The sequence below is a fragment of the Anas acuta genome, chromosome 1 (assembly GCF_963932015.1).
Source record: "Anas acuta chromosome 1, bAnaAcu1.1, whole genome shotgun sequence".
Taxonomy (NCBI): domain Eukaryota; kingdom Metazoa; phylum Chordata; class Aves; order Anseriformes; family Anatidae; genus Anas; species Anas acuta.
The window spans coordinates 144,614,127-144,637,156 of record NC_088979.1 but is presented as its reverse complement, the minus strand read 5'-3'; the positions used below and the strand labels follow the sequence as shown (position 1 = coordinate 144,637,156).

At 43.3% G+C, this 23,030-nt stretch overlaps 1 protein-coding gene across 2 annotated transcripts in view; it reads left to right on the top strand.

Annotated features, from left to right (window-relative positions):
* CREB3L2 (cAMP responsive element binding protein 3 like 2) overlaps nt 1–23,030 on the top strand; it is a 76,303-nt gene that overhangs the window by 46,252 nt on the left and 7,021 nt on the right. Inside the window, exons 3-10 of one of the 2 annotated variants that reach the window (XM_068662903.1) lie at nt 7,215–7,381; nt 8,700–8,787; nt 10,613–10,791; nt 11,435–11,581; nt 13,280–13,338; nt 14,612–14,680; nt 21,654–21,753; nt 22,694–22,820. In XM_068662903.1, the coding sequence (XP_068519004.1) occupies nt 7,215–7,381; nt 8,700–8,787; nt 10,613–10,791; nt 11,435–11,581; nt 13,280–13,338; nt 14,612–14,680; nt 21,654–21,753; nt 22,694–22,820 (936 nt within the window). Of the gene's footprint in view, nt 1–7,214; nt 7,382–8,699; nt 8,788–10,609; nt 10,792–11,434; nt 11,582–13,279; nt 13,339–14,611; nt 14,681–21,653; nt 21,754–22,693; nt 22,821–23,030 lie in introns of both variants that reach the window. The other variant, XM_068662892.1, reaches the window with a different exon arrangement.

Genomic DNA, 23,030 nt, shown 5'->3' with positions numbered 1-23,030 from the left:
TGGGAGGAACAATGTGTCCCTGTTTCTGTCCTAACAACTGTGGTAGTGCTGCAAGTAATGTGAGGGGCTTGGGTAGGTTCTGGGTCGCTTGGAGAGGAGGAGGCTTCGTTAGATGATAGGCCGCTTCTGCCGTGCATTGAGATGTCTGTGTATCGCTGCTGCTTTATTTCGCTCTGTATCTCTCCCCGTTTATTTAATTTCCCCTTCCTGATGTTTTAAAAAGGCCTCCAGTCTGGCAGTCAAACAGCATCTTCTTTGTGGAGGCCATTTCAAGGGCCCCGGTGTCAGCTTGTCATGGCTGCGGGCTCTCGCCTCGCTGAGGGGAGGTGGGACTTGAGTGCTTCGGGTGTTGTGAAGGTGTCTTATGTCTGACGGGCGGTTACGGGAGCCCAGGCCCTGCGAGGACAAGGGAGCAGTCATCCTGCTGCTGGTGGGGCCAGGCGGAGGGCTGGATGCTTGGCACACGCAGGCCTTTGGTGTGAGCATAGCTCCTGCCCTGACTGAGAGCCACTTATTAACGTCTGATGGGTGCTGCATTGGGAGGCACTGCGAGGTCTGTCATGGACTGAAAGGAGCAAACTCAAGCCCTCTTGCTGAAATCCATGAAGCAGCTGAAGAGGGGAATTTTTTAAACAGGAGTTAGGGAGCGCTTGGAGTCATTAGGGCTCTTCTTGTGTTATGCTGTCCTGAGTTGTCTCTTCTGATAGATGTGCAAAGCACTTGGACGAGTGGTCTGTTGCTATCTCCTTAAGCTTCCTGTTCTGTCCCTCTCTAGCCGTTTTATCTTTTCCTTGGAAAGTGAACTTTGAGGAGGCAAGGACAGCCTCTTTGCTCTGCTTATACATATAAGCATAACCCTTGATGCTTTTACATGTCTTACCTGCAGGCTTGTTTCAGGTGACGATGCAGCACACGCATCAGTTTTCTGTGTGATTGCCATCTGACATGATGGTAAGGGTGGTATGCCTTGGTTTTTGGTTGGGCTTCTTTTTTTTGCCCATCAAGATTAGGTTCTGTGGTACATCCTTCATATGGCTTAGTTTGCCTAGTGGTGCTGTCTTCCTTTGTACTGCAGGAAAGAGGTGAAAAAGACAGTGTTTTGCTGAATGCTTGTGTTCTCACCACTTGTCTGGGTACAGGTGGAGATGTGTAGCGCATCTCTAATTTCATTTCAGATACAGAGCAAGTTCATGATTCAACTTGGCTATGCATGCAAAAAGTGCCTCTGTTAAGCTCTTCTATGAATAGTGCTGAACGTGAGGAGCAAGGGATGTCTTTTTAGTTATTTCATAAGCTCTGTTTGCACATCTATTGTGGAGGGTGAAATTCAGTTGACACTGGAGAACACGTATGTTTTCTGAGGATGGGAGTTGGTATGTTGGGTGAGACTGAAGAATTTGTATTTAAAAAGCAAAGCATAACATTGGATAGAAATAAATAATTTAAAAAGGGAAAAAAAAAAGGAAAGGGAAAGCCAAGGAAGAAGTAAAATGTTGTAGGTCATCAGAGAAATATGAATATCCCAGAAAGTGCCACATGGTGCTGTTAAGAGAATATGTCTAAATATATAAATGTATATATGTATATGTGTACATGTTTTTTAATGAATACAGAAGTAGTGTATATATATATATATATATATTAACCCTGACATATTTTTATAGGTTCTTAACAGCCTTTTAAGCACATTTAGGAGCAAAAGTAGTTCTGTCCTTTTCTCTAAGTTACCACAGCCTCCTAAGTGCTGTTTTGAAAGAATGGAGAAACCTGGCTTCTTACTTCAGCAGCTGGCAGCTACCTGAGAGCTCTGTGGGAGAGTTTTGACTGATTTTCATAGAAAAGGGACCTGATAAACATCTTACAGCAAAGCACATGGGTTGTTTTATTTTGCTTTCCTTCCCCCTCTAGTTACAGGACTCTTCACAGGAAATATTGGCAGCTGAAAGGACAAAGTTAGAAACCTGTAGAGGTGGTATTTTGGTTTCTGTACAAACACAGCCCTTTTTAGTTGTGTATGTTTTTCATGTATGCCTAAATCACATGTACTGATCATTGCTACAGCTGCGATGCTTAGAGAAGCAGTGAACTCCATTTTTGTTGAAAATTACTTTTGTAATGTATGTGGTGAGCAGTGTGGAGAGAAATTAAGAATTTGGGTGTGTTGTGCACCAAAAGCCAAGCACTTTGACGTGACTCAGTCTTCATAATGGATTTTAAAGATCTTAAGCTCTCACTGAGCAAAACGTTGAACAATCTTTTCCCTTTTGGGTATAAGGATGTGGAGCAAGGAAAGGAAAAAGGGAAAGTCCACTTGTGGTATGTTGGGTAGGTCCTACTAGCATCGTCCATTTTAACTGCAGATGATTGAACCTGGGGTAGGATTAGGGGCTCTAAACTAAAGGTGGAGGACAGAAAGGGTTTGCTTGCTACTTGGACAGTTTGTGTAAATATGCACCATGTGCAGTACTTAAACACACAAAGAGGGAATTGCATCTTATTTTGAGCTTCTTCTCCTGTGCTATTGCATATACCCTTTCTTACAACATGTTATCAGCGTTGTACCTGGGACAATGCAGGACACACGATGAGCTCGGTTGGCAAAGAAAAGTCCGTATTAAAAGCTGTTCCTATCAGTGACAATTCTGTTCAGTACGCTGACTGAATTTCTTTGGTGCTTTGTAAGGCTTCTGCCTTGTTTTGTTGTGTTTTGTTTTTGTTTTCTTTTTTTTTTTAAAAAAAAGAAGGTAGAAGAGGCATGCTAAGCAAGAGCCTGCAGGAAAAGTGAGGCAGCTTAATTACCAAAGCAGCACATAAAAGCTTTCTAAAGAAATGTAATTTTGGTCTTGGACGTGGGAGATCTTAGATGTGTGTCACAAACTCTTGGGTACTGTGGTGAATTGTTTTTCTGGATGCTTGATTTGAAATGGAAGTTTAACTTGCAGAAGTGCTAGATGCTCACAGCTGCACCTGAACTCAATGCATACTGTTTTGATAAAGTGAAGTATAATAACAGTGCTAAATCATCTTAAAAATCCAATTCCGGTTGTCTCCAGTTGGTCATTTTAAATTAATAGATACTTTTTGGCCTTAATCTCTCTGTGGCTCAGTTGAATTTTCAGGACTGCTGTGGAAATTAATTCCAGTTGGTGAAGCATTTTGATTGTTCCCTAGGAGGGAATTAAACAACTCTGTAGGAACTGAATTTGAAATGTATTTGGTAGAGGAGAGTTGAGGCTGTGCAAGAGGCAATGGGAATAACAAAACATGGTATTCACCCCAGCTAAGGGAGTGCCGTGCACTCTGTGTGTTGGGTAAGGTTCAGGTGCTGCAGAGAACGTTTTCAATCACATTAGGAACATTGCTATTTTTAGATTTATATAATATGCAAAGACACGCTGAAATAAACCTTCATGGGTATTTCTGAATACCAGGGTGCTTTGCAGCTGTAACATTCAGTTAACATACGCTGTATGTGCAATTTAACAGTGCTAGTGCATTGCATGTAGGATCTTTAGCTGAGGTTTCACAAAGTATATGGATGGCTTAAGTGACAGATTTCATGTGCCAAAAGGCCTGGCATTCGTGGACTTACTGAGAAGGTAGGTGAAGGGGGACACTTCTCAGCTAGAGAGTCGTTGCATGACAGAGCTGTGAAGTTCATAGGAAATTTCATCTGGGCAAGGGGTCCTAGCAGCCAGGATCATTTGCTCAGCAGTGAACCTTGGTGTCAGGGATTTGAAGGCTGAGAAGAGATCTTTAACAGCCAAGGTGACCATCTTTAGGATGTGGATTTTCCTAGCCATTTGGATAGCTAAATCTCTCCTTCAGGCTTTCTTTTCTTATTCTTGAGTGGTTTGCAGTGTATTTTATCTCAGCTTGGCAATGCAGTGCTGCCCTGTCCATATCCATCCACAGTACAGTCACCAAGGGCATTTTCTCAGCCTGTTGTTTTGGACTCTGTCTCAATACTTCATGTGTGCCTCCTAGATCGTGACAGATATAAAGATGAATACTCACCTTTAACTTCCAGACCCCGGTCGTCTACTCTTACAACGTCTCGCTTGTTTTGGAGAAGACGCTGCCCTTCTCCTCCAGTGTATATTTCATTTCAAGGTTTCATGTGCACCTTCTTGCTTCTTCTCATCCCCCATAAACCTTCTGTCATGGTTCTTCAGACCTCTCCATCAGAAATAATGTTGTCATGAAGGGTGTGCCATGCCTTTCAATATGACCAGTGTTGTGTAGTCTGGTCAATTTTTCCCCTGTGTGCCTAAATGTATCTTGTTTTATGCGGTATTCTCAAGGAGTTTGGGGCAAGGGCTCCTTGTTCGGCTAGTACAGGGCTTTGCAGAGTATACTAAAGCTCTTAGGGGTTGTTAGAATAATTAACTTATAATGATTTTCGGGTAGTGTCATACTACTGTGCTCAGAAGGAGGGGAAAGGGGAAGGGGAAATGTACTCGCAGCTCTCCTGGCTTGGAGGAGAGATCACTGGTGACTTCAGGAGCTGGAAGACATCAGAAGAAAGTGATTCATTGGTGACCAAGGTGGTGACTGTGTTGCAGGGGCTTGGAAGAAGCAGGGAGAGGGTTGTGTCGAGGTAGGATTTGACCAGTGTGCTGCTCCATCACTGCTCTTCAAGAGGGTTCATCTGGAATGACAGCTGTCGCCACGCACACATGAAAGGCAATGTCAAAGAAGAGTTAAATGCAGTCCTTCAAAATTACCTCAGTATCAAATGCACTGTGTTGCTGTCTCCAAAAACCATCTGTAACCCTGTGAACTGGTTAGACTGGCTTTAATGCCTCGAATAACTCGGAGCAGGTAGTGCGGAGCTAAGTGGCGGTGGCAGGGACGTCAGGTTTGTCAGCACGGTCAGGTTCCAGGGAGGATGGAGACAGGCTGAAGGCTAGCATGTCCTGCTGCCTTACAGCAGCTGAGCCCTTGTGATGAGCTGGGGGATTAGAGGTGATAAACATCAAGACCCGCAGCCTTAGAGGACGTGCCCTGTTTTGCTGGGCACCCATGGCCTTGGAAAAAGCCTCTTCGACTTGCATGATGATAGAAATCTCAGGAAGCTCAGGGCTAATTACTTGGTTCACGGACAACTCCCGTTTAAAATTAGCCTGCCCTCCCTAAGGGAGGCTGAGGTAGCTTGTGGATGCTGCTGGCGCTGCCACAGTGCAGCTCGACCCCGAGGTGAGACAGGCAGCAAGCGGAGCCTCCACGCAGTACCACGAGGGGAAGGCTTTGGCAGAAGTTATCCAAATAAACATTTGAAAGCTGCATTTGCCAAGGGATTCGGGATTTTCAGGCAAATTTACTCCTTTAAAGCTCTTATCTGAATGATCTACACACACCAATTGAGAGGGAGTCCACTGAATATTTCGTTACAACTGGCAGGGGGAGGGAATGGCGTTTTTGTGTGTGTAAGGAGGGAGGTGCAGGAGGGAGGGTGGGAAGAGAGCAACGTCCTCTCTCCTGAGTTAATATTTAGACAATGCTACCTCTTTTTTTTTTTTTTTTTTAAATACTTCTATTTTTATAATTCTGCGTTTCCAGGAAGGCTTTGGGAGTGAGCCTTTCAACAACTTAACTACGGTGCTCAGCCCATGCTGTACAGCTACTCCCCTTGGCAGAGCTGGGCTGGCAGCTCTGGAGCGTCTGATTACAGGATAGGTGTTTTCATTTTTAATCCCTCGCTGTGCCTTTGCTCAGATTACCCCTTTCCCTGCCAGTGGCGGAGGTTAGGTCCCACCACAGAGCAAGGACCAGCCCTGGCGCTGTGCATACCTCTCCCATCCTGCAGCCTGTCTGTGTGGTCCTAACAGCAGGGGCAGGCGAACACGGAGGCTGTGAGACTGCTCTTATTTTTGTTACCTACCTGCAGCTCAGCTCTGGTGGCATTTCACCAGCGTGGTCCGCCGAGATGTGTGAAGGTCTTATATCAGCCTCGCAGGCAGGAGAGGCAGGATGAAGGCAGGAGAGAGCTCTGAAAGGAAAATCAACACCTTTTTCCCTTCCGTGTGTTTGGCCTTGGATTCCAGCTGCTTGATTTATGGACGTGCCTCTCGCAGCTGCTGACGAGTTGTGGCAGAGGACTGCGCTGTGTGCTGCTGGGGTACAGTACGGAGGGGTGGGGTAATGAGTTGGGGTAATCTGCCGCAGGAGGAGAGACCACCATATGCAACTGAACCCCAGCGGCAGAAATGGGAATGGGATTTTTTAAAGGCAGAATTGCAACTGCCGAAAATGCATCTTCTTTTTTTTTTTTTTTTTTTTTTAAATAAGAATTTTAACAGCCTTGAGAAATTATTTTAAAGATTGAATCCTGAATTCTTGGTCCTCTGTCATACTCTGTACCCAAGAAAATAAATCCCTTTTCAGCAAGCCAAACATCGTTCCTCCCCAGTCGCTACCCCATGAATGGAGACAGGGAGCTAGCAACTTACCAGCCCAACCTTCTTCCAGTTATTGACAGTGCAAGGCAAACTGGTCAGCTTTATTCAATTAAAGGTTGCATGGCTTTCTTCTGATTAGTGAGCTTGCAGTAAGTGCGGGCTGGGGCCAGCTCTGCCAACATATGATGCATGTTTTGTTGCTGCCAGTCAAAATATGCATCCAGTGCTGTGTCCCCCAGATGCTCTGGGGAGGAAATGAGCGTCATCACCGTGCCATTGGTGCTCCTGTGAAATCATCAAAGCCACTGCCTTCTTTTATACTTAATAAATGAGTCATTGGGGAAAGCTCCTGAAAGTGTGAAATCCTTTGTTCTTAGAAGTGTAATGCCACCACTGCAGGTATGTGGTGACTGCCGGCAGTGAGAGGAGCAGAGGGCTGGCTCTGCAAGGAGGAATAAAACTGAGTCAACAGGCATTAGCGTGTGTAGGATGTGGCTCCCTGGCTGCTCTACCTGAAGGCTTGTTTAGTCTTGCTCTGCTTGGCGTTAGCAGCTTTCAGCAGCGTGCAGTGATTAGTGCTCTGTGTCTTTCCTCACTGCTCCTCTCTGTATCCTGAGGCTAAGATTAGGTTACAGCCCCAAAACAGTTGTCTGCATTGACTGAGAGCTGAATGGTAAGGGCAGAGCGCTGCTGATGGACTGAAATACCTTCTGTGTTTGTTTCCCCTCTCTGCAGGAGGGATGACATTATTTTCGTTTGTAGTCTCTCTGTCTCTGACCTAAACATGTGGTGTCCAATTTCCTTCCCTGGCAGGTGACCTGGAAAATGAGGAATGGTGTCTGGGTACCGAGCTGACTCCAGCAGCAATAAAGACTGAGCCAGCCTTGTGCGAGACGTCAGGCCTTACTCCCTCCGTCAGTCTCACTGTCACGGCCACGTCGCTGGATGGGGAGCAAGCCGAGCTGCAGGCTGATGCCCTGGTACTTGCAGACTTTCTCTTCTCCTCTCCTCACCTAAAGTGACTAACCCATTTGCCCTGACAAGCTAAATGTCTTCCACAATGACTTGCTTTAGTGCTGCACCTTCCCTTCATCAGGGTGAGACTCCTTGTTTGACGTGACTGGAGCGTTTTCCTTTTTGCCTACTAAGTCACTTTTGCCAGGCCTGTCAAATTTTGACATTTTGAGGTGCTGCTGCTTTCACTCCAGCCTGCCTAGTAAGGCGTTTGTGATCCCTTTCTGACCACAGCTGGAGCAGCCAGTGGGCATTCACAAGGGCTCAATTTGGCTGTTTAGGAGAACAAACTGCAGCAGTTGATGGCTCACCAGAGCTCCCCACCAGTGGAGTTTGTTCACAGTACTGTGACATTCCCGTTCCCAAGGGTGTGATGGCAGCCCAGTCCATCTGGAGCTAGAAAATGTTGGAAATAAACATTCCCACTAGGATGTGGGTCAGAAATATGTGCGACATAAACTGTTTCATGAGAAACTGGGAAAACTGAAACATATCTCTCCCATAGTTCTCTTGTAGCCTGCACGCACTGTCCCCAGTACATAGCCTTGCTGTGGCTTGGGATGCTGTGATACTACAAAGAGCATCTTGGGACTAACTGGTGGCTCGCTACCATCTCATGGATTAGTTACACAGGTTACTGGGAGAGATTCTGGCTGCACTGAGCATGCTGATGTGCCAGACTGACTTCCTCAAGCCTGGGAACGCAGCATTCAGGCAGACTGGCCAGCAGCTTGGCAGCCTGGTGAACCAGCCCTGTCATCAGGGCAAGTCAGGTGTCCTCCAAAAGTCTGTTGGCCATGGCTGTCTGTTTCTTCTCCTAACCATGAAATGAACCTGGGTCTGACAACCCAGGGCTCAGTGAGTGGCACCTGGATCTCGCTCCCAGGTGACAATGGCCTTGAACAGGCTCTCCCCCACATCCAGGAGCATTTCTGTCTCTGCTCAAACTGGCTGTGCAGTCCGGCAAATCCTAGCGGCAGCTCTGTTGCTAAGAGAAGTAATTTGAGTGGGTTGCCTGCTAGCTTTCAGTCTGAAATGTCATCTCTGAGGCGTAATCTTTTATTTAGCTAAATATAGTAATAAGAAAAGCCATGGCAGGACTAGTCAGGGCAGCATTCTCTGTAGCCTGGCTTAGCAAAACTGTGTGAAGCAGTTCAGGCTTGGCCTGTAGCAGAGTATGAGAGGGAAAGCTCTCCATTTATGGAGAAATCATCCTTGTATCCTTCTATAAAGACCTTAAGAAGTGTGCTTTGGGTTTTCATGCTGTTAATTTCTCTTTTCTAGATGAAACCACTGAGCCAGAAAGTGCTTCCAGAGATTAAATTGGAGCCCCATGAAGTGGATCAGTTTCTGAACCTCTCTTCTAAGGAAGGTCTGTTAATTACCAACCCAACACATGCAAAGGAGATGACCAGAATGTGCGATGAATGTACTTTACCCTGATTAAATATTTGTCTTCCTTGTTTACCATGTTAAACTTTAGGCTGAAGCTGTTGCCTTCTAGGGATTTGACTCAGGCAGTTAAAAAGCCAGCCTTTCTGACCCATTTATATCTTCCTTTTCTTTGTTTTTGTCTTGCACATCACAAAGAAAATGATCTCTATTTTGTCTGCAACGTCCTAACAATTAACGCAGTTGCTGGAGGGAGCATGAATCCTTAAAGTATGGGATTATTTAGGTTAGGAGAGAAATCAACTTGAGGGAACTTGCCTAAGGCACAGAAAATATGAAGAGCACAAGTGGAAACTTGGCTGGTTTTAACCTCTTTGACCTCTGCTGCAAAAGCAAGGAAGAGAGTGTATATGAAATTAAGTTAGGCACATCTGGTTTTAGCATATTTGTTACAGTTCAGGTTTAAAAACCACCAGGGTCCCTTTGAAATATATAAATCGAGGGGGAAGGGGTGATCTTCCCTGCCCCAAATGTAAAACATGGAATTGTGGCGTATAATCTGTTAACCTGGGAAAAGTTTGAAAAAGCCAAATATTTTGACTGAAATTTAAGGAGATAACTGTATCTCAGTTAGGAACACTTGGTATTCTGTTAGTGAACTCGTTTATGTAGACAAGTAGAACTGCTCTAGGAAGAGAGGCAATTGATTTAGCAGGTGGAAAAAAAAAGCCTATATCTTAATCCAAAACATAGATGGGATTGCTCAATTTGTGCAATTAAGGGCATTACTGTTTTACAAGTGTACATCTGGCAACCAGAGTTAAGATGCTAGCCAAAAAGACCTAATAACTTTTTTTTTTGTAATAACTTTTTCGTTACTGCTTTTTTTCCTTCTTCCCCCCACACCGATTTGAGCTTTTCAACTCAAATTTGCAAAGCGTAAAAGAAGTGGAAGGTGGAAAATGGAGCCCTGTATCTTCCTACTCCCAATTGTGATCGCTGTAAATTTATCTCAGAGGAAAAATGAGTTAGTGGACATCCAAAAGAGCCATAACTAAGTTGTCCATGTAATCTGAGTAGGTGAGACTGCACTGTTTCTCTTGGTCCAGACCCCATTTGGTCATAAGCAGCACTTTGCTTGCCAGTTGCAGCACAAGTTCTGTTGGCTGCAAGTGCAGTAGAAGTTTGCTTATAGCTCTGGAGAGCACAATGTGAAAGAGGTTCCTGCTCCACATATGCTATTCCTGCTCCATCAGTACGGCAAAGCCATCACAAGGTTGTCACTACCTGCCAGTTGTGCCAGACTAGATCCTTAGGGGCTAAAATATTTCTTTTCTTACTGTTGATGGAACATCTTGGGCATGTTATCTTCTCTTGAAAAATACTGGCAATTTGTTAAAGCCATAGCAAGGTTGGGAAAGGCTGTTGTTTTTGGAAAGAAGGTCTAGTGGCTCAGAGCCCTCTCTGCTAATGTGGTTTCCCAAGTAGGATACTTGTACTGGAGGTTTGTACTTAAATCTCAAGGCATTTGGAGAAGCTGAAGGGGTAGGTAGAAATAATCAGAGCACATGAGCATAGCCCTGCTTTGTCTGTTGAACCTAAAGAGAGCTGCTGTGTTTCATGCCTCCTTTAGAGACCTGCATGCTCTGAAAATCTTTCAAGTTTCCACTTTTGCTTGACCCTTCTTTTAGCGGACAGTCCTAGCTTTGGAAAGCTGGTGGTAGTGGTGGCGGTAGTGGCTCTAGTGGAAGGTTAGGTTAGCACCTCCAAATCTTACATTGTATTTCTCTCTTGCCATTCAGCAGTCGACCCCCTGCATTTGCCTCCAACCCCTCCCAGCAGTCATGGCAGTGACTCTGAAGGAGGGCAGAGCCCAGCTAGATCGCTCCCTCCCTCAAGCCCGATCCAGCTGCAAGCCACGGCTAAAGTCACGTCGCGCACAGCTTCAGCGCTTTCCAATTCCCCTCTCCTGACTGCACCACATGTAAGTTGGGCTCAGTTTTTCTAGAATCTGTTTTTCGTTTTTTAATTACAGTTTTTGCATACATTTGCTAATTTCTGTTGTTCTTTGGATGTGCCCATCTCTGATCAAAACTGGAGATCCAGCAATTCTTGCTCTCTTGTCTGTCCTGTTCCCACTGGGAATGGTGTGTGCCTCTCCTCTGACTTGAGGCAGGGTTGAGCAGTGTTAGGAGATTTCTCCCATCATGGGTTGTGCTTCACGTTTGCACCCAGCTCTGCTGGGTTAACTTGTCGCTGGTAGATCTGTCCACGTGTTGGATCTATGTCTTGGAAATCAAGTGGTGATTTTTAGGGAGGGGTTTTCAGCAGTGCTTCTCATTTGTCTCCTTCCCATTTGAGCCAAGGGGAGTTTTTCTGTTGGCCACAGAGCTGGGCTGAAAGCAACTGTTTTGAGGCAATCCTGCCCCAAAGGTTCAGTCTCTGAATGGAAGCTACCTAAAAGGTCTTCCCCTTCCACACACTCCCAATTGCAAGAAACTGCTGGGTTAGTAGACAGAATCCGCTCTGAAGTGGGAGAGCTGCTGACTTGCACTGTTCCCTAACCCCCTTTCTCTAGGGCTGAGTGCTCTTACTGTGATGTTATTTCATTTCTGTGACACTTGCAGAAATTGCAGGGGACTGGCCCGCTCATCCTGACAGAGGAGGAGAAGAGGACACTGATAGCAGAGGGGTACCCAATCCCTACCAAACTGCCCCTGACAAAGGCAGAGGAGAAAGTGCTGAAGAAAATCCGCAGAAAAATAAAGAACAAGGTAAATAGATGTTTGTTTAGCAGTTTTGCTGGGTAATACCTACTCATCCTTCACTAAAAATTTTTGCAACATTTCAGTAGCAGTGGTCTGTAGTACTGTTGAATCCTGTAAGATGTCTTTTAACAAAGTATTCTTTGCTCCTTAACACATCCATCAAATTGTCTGTCACTGTGACAGTGCCTCTCTGTCTAGGTATTTACCTGAACACACGAACAATAGAGTATTTAGTAAGTAGAGTATCAAGTTGCTGTTGCCTGGCTCCATTCTAAAAACAGTACAATCTTTTTCTTATGGGTAGGCAAAGAACCTCTGTGTCCTTTCCGTGGTGATGAACGTGTTTTTCACCATTTCATGTTTTAAAGTTTGACTGCGTATTTCAGCACTTGAGTCTTTTGATCACTGAATTCTGTGACCTTTAGGTGAATGGTTGATATCAAGGCTGTGAAATGCCTTGCAAGTCCTCTTTCTCCCAAGATGGCAAAGGGCTAGTGATGGGGAGGAAAGCATTTTTTCAGACCTGGCAAATTTGCTTGTTCTAGATGATATTAGCACATTTTTGAAGGTTAATGCATTCTGTTACTGGTTTGGCAGACAGGTGTAAATTTACCCACACTGAATTGAAATTTGGTCTAACATAATTTTTCAAAAATATTTTAAATTTCCTTGTGCTTTTTATGTACCACTTACATATAATTACTCATTTGTATTCAAGGGTATCATTGGAGGTCCTTTGGTCCAACTCCTTGCTGTGAAAGCATGCAGCTTAGATCAAGTTACTAAGTGGCTTGTCCAGTCGCATTTTATTGTCTGAGTGCTGTGTTCTCAGCCTCTCTCTGGGCAACCTGTTTCCAGATTAGGCTGTTCTTCTAGTTAAAAACAATAAAATAAAGTAAAAGCTTCATGTCTAGTTGGAATTTCTCTTGTTGTAACTTGTATTCAGTGCTCTTCTCATTTTGATATACACCTCTGAGAAGATTTAATTCATCTTTGTTTTAGCAATAAGATTCCCTCCTTATCTTCTTAAATTTGAACAAATCCAGATTTCTTTGCCTCTGCTGATATGTGGTGGGCTCCAGCATACTTGTTGGATAGCCATGGCCATCCTCTGGACTTGCTTCAATATGTCCAAAGTATTTATTTCAGAGCTCCAGACTTCACACAGTTCTCGACTGCAGTCTTGCAGATGCTGAATAGAGGAGAAGAGACACTTCCCTTGACCTGCTGGCTACAGTCTTGCTAACATAGCCCTGGCTCTGGCTGGCATTCTTTGCTGTGGGGGCGCATAGTTGACTTATGTTTGTCTGGTTGTCCATCAGGATTCCCCAAGTCTTTTTTCTGCAAAGCTGCTTTCTAACCTATGCATGGGTTTTTCTTCTCCCAGTTGCAGGATTTTCTCCTGGCATCATCTTTTAGTATTTAGTATTTGCCCTAAGATACTCTCTGCAGATGAATCTGATTTGCTTTTTAAGGATAGTTCTGTAAGAGCAGAGTGATCTTTTTCCTACTACTGAGAGGGAGCAGTCTTGCTTCAGGATGTGGAAACAGACCAAGTCAGTGCTTTGCTTGCCAGGAATAGGAATGAGAACAGTACCGAGGCTTGAATCAAATAATGTCAAGGCTCTTTACCAGTTTATTAATTCATCTCTGCTGCTTTTTTTTCTTTGCAAATATTTGGTGTTTTTCTTCCCTTTTCCTTAGATCTCTGCCCAGGAAAGTAGAAGAAAAAAGAAAGAATACATGGACAGTCTGGAAAAAAAGTAAGCCAGCCTCCTTCCTGTTTCAAACGTTCCAATAGCACTGGTTGCTGCAATGGGAAGGGATCCAGCTGTTGATGCTGGGACTGTTTTGTGCACAAAGTGCCAGCTGCCATCTCGTGGTTGTGACTGAGAAAAGGCCCTTCTTCTGGCTTCTGTGGTACATGTGCTGAGATGCTCCGTACATAACTGTGTCTATCTCCAGCGCTTAGGTAATGTGCTGCCAAAGACCTTAAACCTCAAATAAGGCAAGACCCATCTACTGCCAGCCTTTCTCTTGTGCAGCTGTGTTGGTCTAGTGGGTGGGCAGTGTCCAGGGAAAGGCAGGGTCAGAGTGAGTATATTCTGTCTTCTAGCGCAGATGGAGACAGAAATTGGAAGTGGGTGAGTCAAGACTGCTTGGGAGAATAAGCAGGACTCAGGAAAACAACATGTGACCAATTGACTTCCTTTAACAAGAAGGAGCCAAATCCCCAGTTAGTGATTTATATCCCAAATTAATCTGTCTTCCAAGAGACAAGTATCCTGGTATTTTTCTTATGCACTTCACCAGATGGATCTGCTAAATCTTGTGTACCATCTTTGGTGATATCCTTGATGAAATTTCCTTTTGTTCTTCTTATGTCTTTATGGGTGAGCCTTGCTTTCTCAGAGTTAGACTTTTGTGAAATTCTTGCATACATAAACAGATTTGAAAGTATTTCCTTTGCCTTTTTCCTCTGAAAGCTATTCAGGCAGGTAATAGCATAGCTGTCTTTTAGGAATGCCATATTTTTACTTGAACTTCTATGAAACTCAAGGATCTGATTTCAGAAGCATGGTATTTGTTAAATTATTTGGTGCCTCATCCTAGAAATGAAATGCACACATGGAACACCCTTGCACAAAATAATTGCTAACAATACAGATGGAACATGTTCAGTGACTTCTAAGTATCTGTCCTGTGGCCTGATGCACAGAGAAGGTTGGAGCAGGGTCTTTGCCGTTACTATTTCAAGGGGGCAAAAAGTAGTTACAGATTACCCTGAAGAAGCTGCACCTACTTGGTTGTAGTTGAGCACTGTAAGCAGATGCTTTATAGCGAGTAGTATCTAATGCAATGTCTTCTGCACCTTGGAGCATGATTAAAGATTATGACTAAAGTCAGTTGGTGTAACTTTTTGTAAATGCAGGCAGAATCACAGAGCTCTCTGTGAAAGCAAATTTGTTTTGTTTCAGAATGTCTTGAATAAAGGACTGATTCTTTTTATATCCATCTTTCTTTCTTTATTTCCAGAGTTGAGAACTGTTCAAATGAAAATAGTGAGCTGCGTAAGAAGGTCGAAGTCTTGGAGAATACTAACAGGTAAGGTGTGAGGGGAATAAAACAAAACTGTAGCATGATTTTATGGGGAAAAAGGAAAACACTAAAGTTAAGAGATCAATCGAAATGTGAAAAATAGCTGTATCTGATCTGATTAGCGTCAAAGAAAGATGATGGAGAACAGTTACCATGACAGTGCAGCACGATGTAAAATGCAGGGCCTTTGATGTCAGCTGCTAAACTGTCTCCTAGCTTGTGGTGTGTTTGAGAAACCTTTTAGTATTCTTCCTTGAGCTCTTCCACTGCCCAAGGAAACATGATTAGTGATGCATAACAAACAAAAGACTGCAGCCCAACTCTCCAAATTGTCTTTTGTCTGTGAAAGACTGCTTTGACAGGAGGCCGTGACCAGGAACATGACACTCGTAGAACTTACTGTTGAAGCTCAAGAGTCAGTATTAGTTTGTTCTGGACTACTAGCTACCATTGCAGTTACTGTACACTGTTCTGATCATCTGACACTGCAGCATATCTGTCATTTTAGGAAATACTGCTTCCTTTGGAGGGGGAATCAGCTTCTTCTCACTTCTTCATTTCTGAGTATTTTGGGTGTCTCAATGGTGACTCTCAAAGGATACGTGGCAGAAAATGATCTATAGCTGAGCTTTGAATTGGATGTTAGCTGAGAATGGAGTGTCAGTCATGGCTTATGCTCAGCATGTTCTTTGTTGAAGGCAAATTCCAAGGAGTAGGTACTAGGTGAGCACACTGGTAACACCTTCTGTTTAGAGGCATTTGAAGTGATGGCTGAATATTACCACTAAACATGATGGTAGCACTGAAGTGGGAGGAAACTTGGTTTTCAAGATAAGACCCACGATCGTGAAAAATGGCCCCAGAGCTTGTCTGGCAGCCAATGTATTGCTAATTGAGTGGCATGTGTTGTTTCTAATCTCCGGATCCAATCTCTAATTTCATGGAGCCAGACCCTGTAGCACTGTAATTTGCTAGAGAGTGTCTCCCACACACTGCTCATGCATAAAGACATCTGCTGCTTGTTTGAAGAGAGCCAAGCCATTTCTGTCCCTCCTGTATCTTCCTGCAGTGCTTTATGTAAAAGAGCCAGAATTGTTCTGCAGGTGTGGAATAGGGTTCTTTCTCCTAGGATCCATCCCAGTAGGTGCTGAAAACAGCTGCTAAAAGGGAGGGTGCAGCTGTGGATGATCCACTCAGGGACAAGAAGTTGTCAAGCCTTGAATTGTTCTCCCTAGTTTGGCTAAATTTGGCCAGATTTACATCTCTTGTTGTGGATGAAGTCATGAGAATGGCTTTGTTAATAATATTTTCCGTTCTTTTAGGACCTCTTCTCTGTTATTTTATAATCTTAGTTCCCTGAAGCTAACTGGTCTAAAACTATTTACCTACCTACATGATATTATCTCTGAAATCTTCATATTCTGGGCATATGGGATGAGTTGCATTGTTTTCTTCTCTCTGCACGAGCATCAGTGCTGATTTGTAATCTCCTGCAGAGAAACAGATGTTCCTGACCCTCCTCACAGAAATTCTTGTATTTCATGGTGATCTGGTTTGGGTATTTAGATGCAAACTGTACCTAAAAACTGTGAAGGCTGCAAATCCAAGTATGGGAAGATTTGTAAGAGTGCCTGCTTTCATCAAGCCTGAATTATGTAACACCACTTTTTTTAAACCTCACCCCAAAGAGACACTTTCTTTCATTTAGTGTATAGCTTTGTAAATGTCTTGTTCAGAGAATGATTCCAGGTCCTTGCTTAATATACATAATCCATTTTTCTACATTGAACTCAAAATGACTGGTTTCCCCATTGGTACATTGCCTTGATGTGTCATCCAGAAATTACTCAAATGTTTCAGAACTTGTCTTCATAGCATCCTATAGCTGGTACTTTCATCTCATACTTACAGTCAGAGATTGAAGCTCATAGAGAAGTGAAGGTCAAATTATGCATTGCCAATTTTATTCTTGGATGCCCAAATTTAAACATTTAGGACCTTATTTCTCAAAGTCCCTAAGCACACAGTCATACACACATGACTTATTTAATATGCTCAAATCAGAGTCCAAGCTGACTTCAGCTGCAACTTTGAGTGTTCAGTGTAGTAAAAAAAAATGAAGACCTCAGTGACAGTTTTATGTGAAAGTAGACCTACAAGTGCTAGAGCTGTTTTTGATAGCAAAAAAATGTAAGAGTGGAAAAATATAACAATAAAATAGCAGTTTGATTACATACAAAATCCTCTTGCATTCAGTGTGGATGAAGACAAAATTTGTGTTTGTTTTTTTTTTTCCTTGTTGGAAAAGTGAGCCATAGCTGCTCACCTAAAAGTTTGTGCACATGCATGTGCAGTCACTATTGTGTTTTTATGGTCTGTCTGGAGTTGAGGGGAGCTGACAGGCAATTTCCAGCACATACAACTATTGAGCAGCAGAATTTTCTTTCAGTATGTGCAATCAGTTTTTCAGAGCATGTTGTTAGTCTATATATAGAACAAATTTTACACAGATACATACCTAGGACTTCAGGGAAACCCTGCTTACATTTCAAAGTCTGGCTCCAAACCATGGAAGCACCACAACTTCTTGCTAAAAAAAGCAGCGTAAAAAATTTTAGAAGAATCTTTCCCAAGAACCTGCCTCAGCTTGAAATTCTGGGACCGAAAAGATTGGATGTAAGAGGTGCAAATGTGGTCCAAAAAAAAATGTATCCAGAAGAATCTTCCTTGACTTTCATGTATCTTATAAGGCAAGGCAGGAGGCTGTGGGATCAAGATGCGGGGGAGTTTTTAATTCTCATTAATGTGAGTGGGTGACAGCAGCATTTTTGGCATCTTCAGTATTAGAACACTGGCATATGTTTCCTCTCCTAATTTATGTGACTCAGTGCCTTGCAAGAAACCCATCCAAGTTCCTTTCTAAGGAGTTTTCTCAAAACTACAGGAACACATTATTATATGCACGTCTCTTATGCCTTGTAGCCGCAAGTGAGCAAGGGTCTCATTGGTTTGGGCAGTGTCCAAACACGTTGAGCACTGCTGTATTAGAAGGGTGTGAGAAGAGGCTGACATCATGAGTTTAGCTGGCTTGTCCCTGTCACCAAGAAGGCTTGATCCACTCACATGGTGGCACTGGGACTGAAGACAGAAAGTGATGTTAGTCTAGGCTTTTACTGTGGTCCATACACCAGTGTTGTCTAACTGGAAACTGTGGCTATTTGGGCTTAAAGAGACAGAATTGAAAGACTGGGTACTGTGTGTATGACATGTGAGATGTACTTTTCTTTTTCGATTCTGTTAAGTCTATATTTATAAATAAATACACTGATGTTCACTTCTCCTGGAGAAGTAGATAGAAATAGGATGCAATTAGCATATGGTTGAGTGCATAAATATTATTATCACAAATAGACAATCACAGAATCATAGAAAGGTTTGGGTTGAAAGGGACCTTAAACACAATCCAATCCTAGCTCCCCTGTCATGGGCAGGCACACCTCCCACCAGACCAGCATGCCCCAAACCCCATCCAACCTGGCCTTGAACACCTCCAGGGATGGGGCATCCACAGCTTCTCTGGGCAGCCTGTGGCAGTGCCTCACCACCCTCACAGTAAAGAATTTCTTCCTGTCTAATCTAAACCTACCCTCTTTTAGTTTGAAGCCATTACCCTTCGTCCTATAACTACACTCACTGACCTAGAATCGCTCCCCAGCTTTCCTGGAGGCCCCCTTTAGGGTACTGAAAGGTACTGATTTACATGGCCCTTCATTCATTTGAGGCTGATAAATCCCTTTAACCAAGTCTTGTTTCAAGACGAGAAGGATCTGGATTTACATACAGTGAGACATCTTGCACTTCGCTTCAGACCACCCCCATAACAGCTGACAAAGCGTGACAGCCCTGGACCCAACTCTTTATTTTGAAAGCAGCAGGACAGTGTTTTTGTGCTGAAGCAACACTGATGAAAAAATGCTGTGATTTTTTTTTCCTTTTGTAATTCAAAACAGAAAGAATCATGATTTGTTGTTGTTGTTGGGTTTATTTTTCCTTTGAGGTATTCTCGTCTTTAAATGAAAACCTTACTTTGGGGTTTGCTTTGTCCTACAAATAGGACAGGCAGAGAAGGACTCTGTGTGTAGAGCTGAAAGAAAGAGAATATTTTTCTTGCTTTTTAATCATTTATGATAAGTTTTGTGCTTCGCAAAGTAGATACATTCTCTGAAGTAAAAAAGGTCAAAATAAACATTGTTTTTTTCTCCTAGAAGCTATTTGCTGTTATTTAAATCAATGTTGGATTTTAAATTTACATACTGTATTGAGGAAGTTTCGCAGGTGGCTAGGTCCTGCAGTGACAGATCTCCCCTCCATACTGAAAGTGTCACTGGAAGCAGAGGGGAAGCCTTGACTTGTTCCTCACTCTGGTAGTGAAAGGGGTCCTTCTGAAGATAATTACGTGAATTCACACAAAAATAAGACATCATGGGCAGAGTGGATTTGCTGGGAGTGCTGGAAAGGAGAGCAGGAGTCTTCAGTCACTTTACAGCTTTCCTTTGAGGTGCTTCCCTTGGCAGGGAAAAGCGTGAAAGCACATTTCACACCTCCTACGGAGGTGACCCTCTAATTGAATATCACTGGGAAATGTGTCAGACACAGTGGAAAATAATCCTTGTGGGTGCAAAGCCCCTTATACACGCTGCCGTGAGATTGTATTTTCTCCTGTTAGGATCTAGCCATTGGCAGTACATTGTACTAAGAGCATTCTTGGCCTTCCTGATGATATTTAGAGGAAACAGTATAACCCAAGTTCTTGTTCTTCAGAGTGCAGAACTGCTCCTTGGTCCTCTCTTCTTAGTCCAGACCATCCCTGTAGCCTGTAGCCATCCAGTACCAATGAAGGCAGCTGGTGTGCTGGAAAGGTCTTTACATCCTGGAATCCAATCTTCCAACATTTCAGATTCAAATACCTACTTAATTACACTTTCCGAAACAAGAGTGTTTTGGTGTCAGCTCTCTGGGCCCACTCTGCCCAGCAGGTTTTTTAAATTGGACACAAAAAGGCAGAGATGAGCAAAACCGAGGAGAATCGCCTCTTCTCTGTCGATATCCCCAACAGCCATTAACTGTTTTCTCACTGACGCCTCCACAAAAAGAGGCAGGAGTGATCTGTATTTCAAGTCTGCTGCTGCTGCCAGCCCCCAAGCTGGGGAGGAGGAGAGCTCCTTCCTCTCATGCCTCAGAGCTGTTCTCTGTCAAGCGCAGTGACTCAGGCCTGAAGCAACTTGGGGGGGATTTAGTCTTCTGTAATAGCTCAGAGATTGCAGGGTTAAAAAGGCATTGCTGTGTAACGTGGCATATGGAAGGAATAGTTTCTTCGGTGCCAGAAGATGATACAGAGCTTGTATGCAAGTCTGTGTGACCCCTAAGCCATGAAGTGGACGGAAGGGAGACACTGGGGAGAAATGGTAGCAGGGAGCAGAGCATTAGGCTGGTCTCATCTATGTGATGGATGCAGTTTCCATCTCTTAATTTGCCTGTGGTCTCTAACTGTGAATAAAGGACTGAAGAAGAAAAAAGGAAACCGCTTTCTTCTTTTTAAGACTGAGTTGCAGAATAAAGGGTGCTCTCAAGAGCATGCAAGACATCCTTCCTTAATAAGTTGGGAAGGATCTGCTGGCCCAGATAAATGTGCTGTAGTGCCTTGTGCTCATTTCAGAATGCATTCCTGAAGTCCTTGAATTCATTAAACCCTAATTAGCAATGATCATTGATGATTAAAAAAATCTATAATAATAGGCAGACAAGTATATATTGAGCTGTAAAGGCACCTCTGGGTCTGTCCTACAATTAGCTTTTAGCTGGTTTGATCTTAAAATAAACCTTCTATTTTCTCTGACACCCTAACCTTGCTTCTTGCTTTAGCATTTGACGTCATGGTCTCCAAAGCTGTTGCCTGGAGTTTTGTGAGGGTTACCCTCAGCAATAGGTAGTGAGACGTACAAGAGAAGCAAAAGGTAAAATTGGAAACAAACAGCAAAGTTAACATCTTGAGGCAAAATAGTACTATATCTGTGATGAGGACAGGCATTTGGGTTACTCCTTCTCTGTTAAAAAAAAGCTTTAATGGAAACAGTTGTGAAAACCCTATACCATTTATTCTTTGAGATCATTGCCGTCTTGAATGACTAATATCCTGACTGTAGCAAGTAATGATGCTGCAGCAGAAGAAAAATAGTCAGAAAGGCAGAAGAATACCTTCCTGGTCCATGACTGTTGACTCCAACCAGAACAGAATTGCCATGGAGGTTACCTCTGAACGGCACAGTCAGAATAGCTGCTTCAAGCAACTGTGGTTTTCGTAAACTCCTGGAGGTTTTAACAAATTGCAATAAAATATTTATTAAATGAAATTGTGGGAAACAAAGTGTGTGTTTTAAATCCCTTTCTTTGAAAATGAAGCAATTCACTGTACAGGGCATTTTCAGAAAAAAGGTGTAGAAGTATATACCTCTACCAACAACTACAGCAACTACAAGCTTGCTTTTGCACCATTTCAAATAATGGTGAAGCTCCCACTCAATTCATGTTATAGAACTAGGCGATATGAGCAGCCAGTCACTTGCATGGAGAGAGGTTTAGTTGTTTGTACACTTACCAGAGTCGCTTCCCGTAGAGAATCTGGAAGCAGTTTTTATTTGTAATAACTTTCTGAAAAAGGTAAATTAATCATTGTTTGGGGACATCAGCTGGGGGAAAGGCAAAATATATTTTTGAAAGATTCATTGCTAATGCATGCAAGAACTTTGTAAAAGTTAAAAACACTCCTTATGTCTGATTTCAAGGTGGTGATTTTAATTATCTGTACCTTGTGACAAGAACTAAATGCATTATTGCCAGGTGTGGAATTTGAAGCAAAAAGCTGTTTAACCAGCAAGTAGATCACTACGTCTGATGGTCATGCCTCATCTTTGCTTTCCAGAACACTTCTGCAGCAGCTGCAGAGACTCCAAGCCATGGTTGCTGGAAAGGTGTCCCGTTCATGTAAGGCAGCTAGCACGCAGACAGGGACCTGTCTTATGGTGAGTATTCCCTAAAACTGGGAATTGTAGGGGAATGAGATTCCCTTTCCACTGCTCAAAGGCACATCCTCTGGTCTGTGAAGCCCTTCACTTCCAAATGCTCAGGTTGGGAAACTTCTCTTGATAATTTGACATTTAATTTTGAGATAGGTGAGAGTCCTGGCTGATGAAAATTAATGATTGTTAATGGGCATTAAATTCTGGAGGAGACTGGGCTTGTGCTTTTGGTGGGGTGCTGCAGTGATGAAAGAAGCAGCACTGCTCCTCTGAGTAACCTGTTTTATTATTTCCTACATTTTTTTATGTGAGAAATGGTGTCTAGAGTTGTAAAATGAAAACACAGGTGCCCTTTGATGCTTGGATTTTCAGATACCAGTAAAAATAAACCTTTTCATCCAAATGAAAATATGACTGAGGCTGTAAATCTACCTCTCTCCTATTTCAGTAATATTTGTCAGGATATGAAAAGGGTTAGAATGAAGCTCTTCCCACCTTACACCCAGCCAGCAAGTTCCCTTTATGCTGGTGCTATAAATTGATGGAAATGATATTCAAGGCCTATGCTGTTCTCATCGGCTGCCAGCCTCTCTGTCACTTTGAAGCAAGACTGGGGCCAGCAGCAGAAATAACCTTGGAAATTCCCGACAGTATCTGTAAAACACACATGGCGGTTGTGTCTGCTTTTCAACTTTGGGAGTAAATAAGGCAACAGGCCAAAATGATGGCAGACACTGAAAACAAACCCCAGCATTAAAGCACTGAATTGTTCTTGTGTATGTGCCTTTGCTAAGAGGCATGGTAGATAGCGATGAAAATAGCCTCAAGTCTCTTTTGTTTCAAAGACCTATGAGATCTGCTTTGTGTTGATTTTTAGTCTTGATGTGTACATATGGGCCAAGAGGTGGTGCAATTAACCTCTTATGCCTCTTCCCTTTGCCAGATGGTGGTGCTGTGCTTTGCAGTAGTTTTTGGCAGCTTCTCTCAGAGCTATGGGCCATATCCTTCTGCTACAAAGATGGTGTTGCCCAGGCAACATTCCTCACCAGAGTCCTACACAGACTCCATCGGTAAGTGACAACCACCTCAGTCTTGCTCTTCGGCATTTGTTTTTCACCCCCATCCCCACAGCCATCCCCAAGCACCTCTTGTTTTTCTGCTCCTTAGCTGGCCATGCATTGATATAGAAGAAGGATATATATCAAAGAAAGATAGCTTGGCAAAGTGTGCTGATGGCAGCAGACTTCGTAAAGATGAGCAAAGCCTTTCTCCACTAGCCT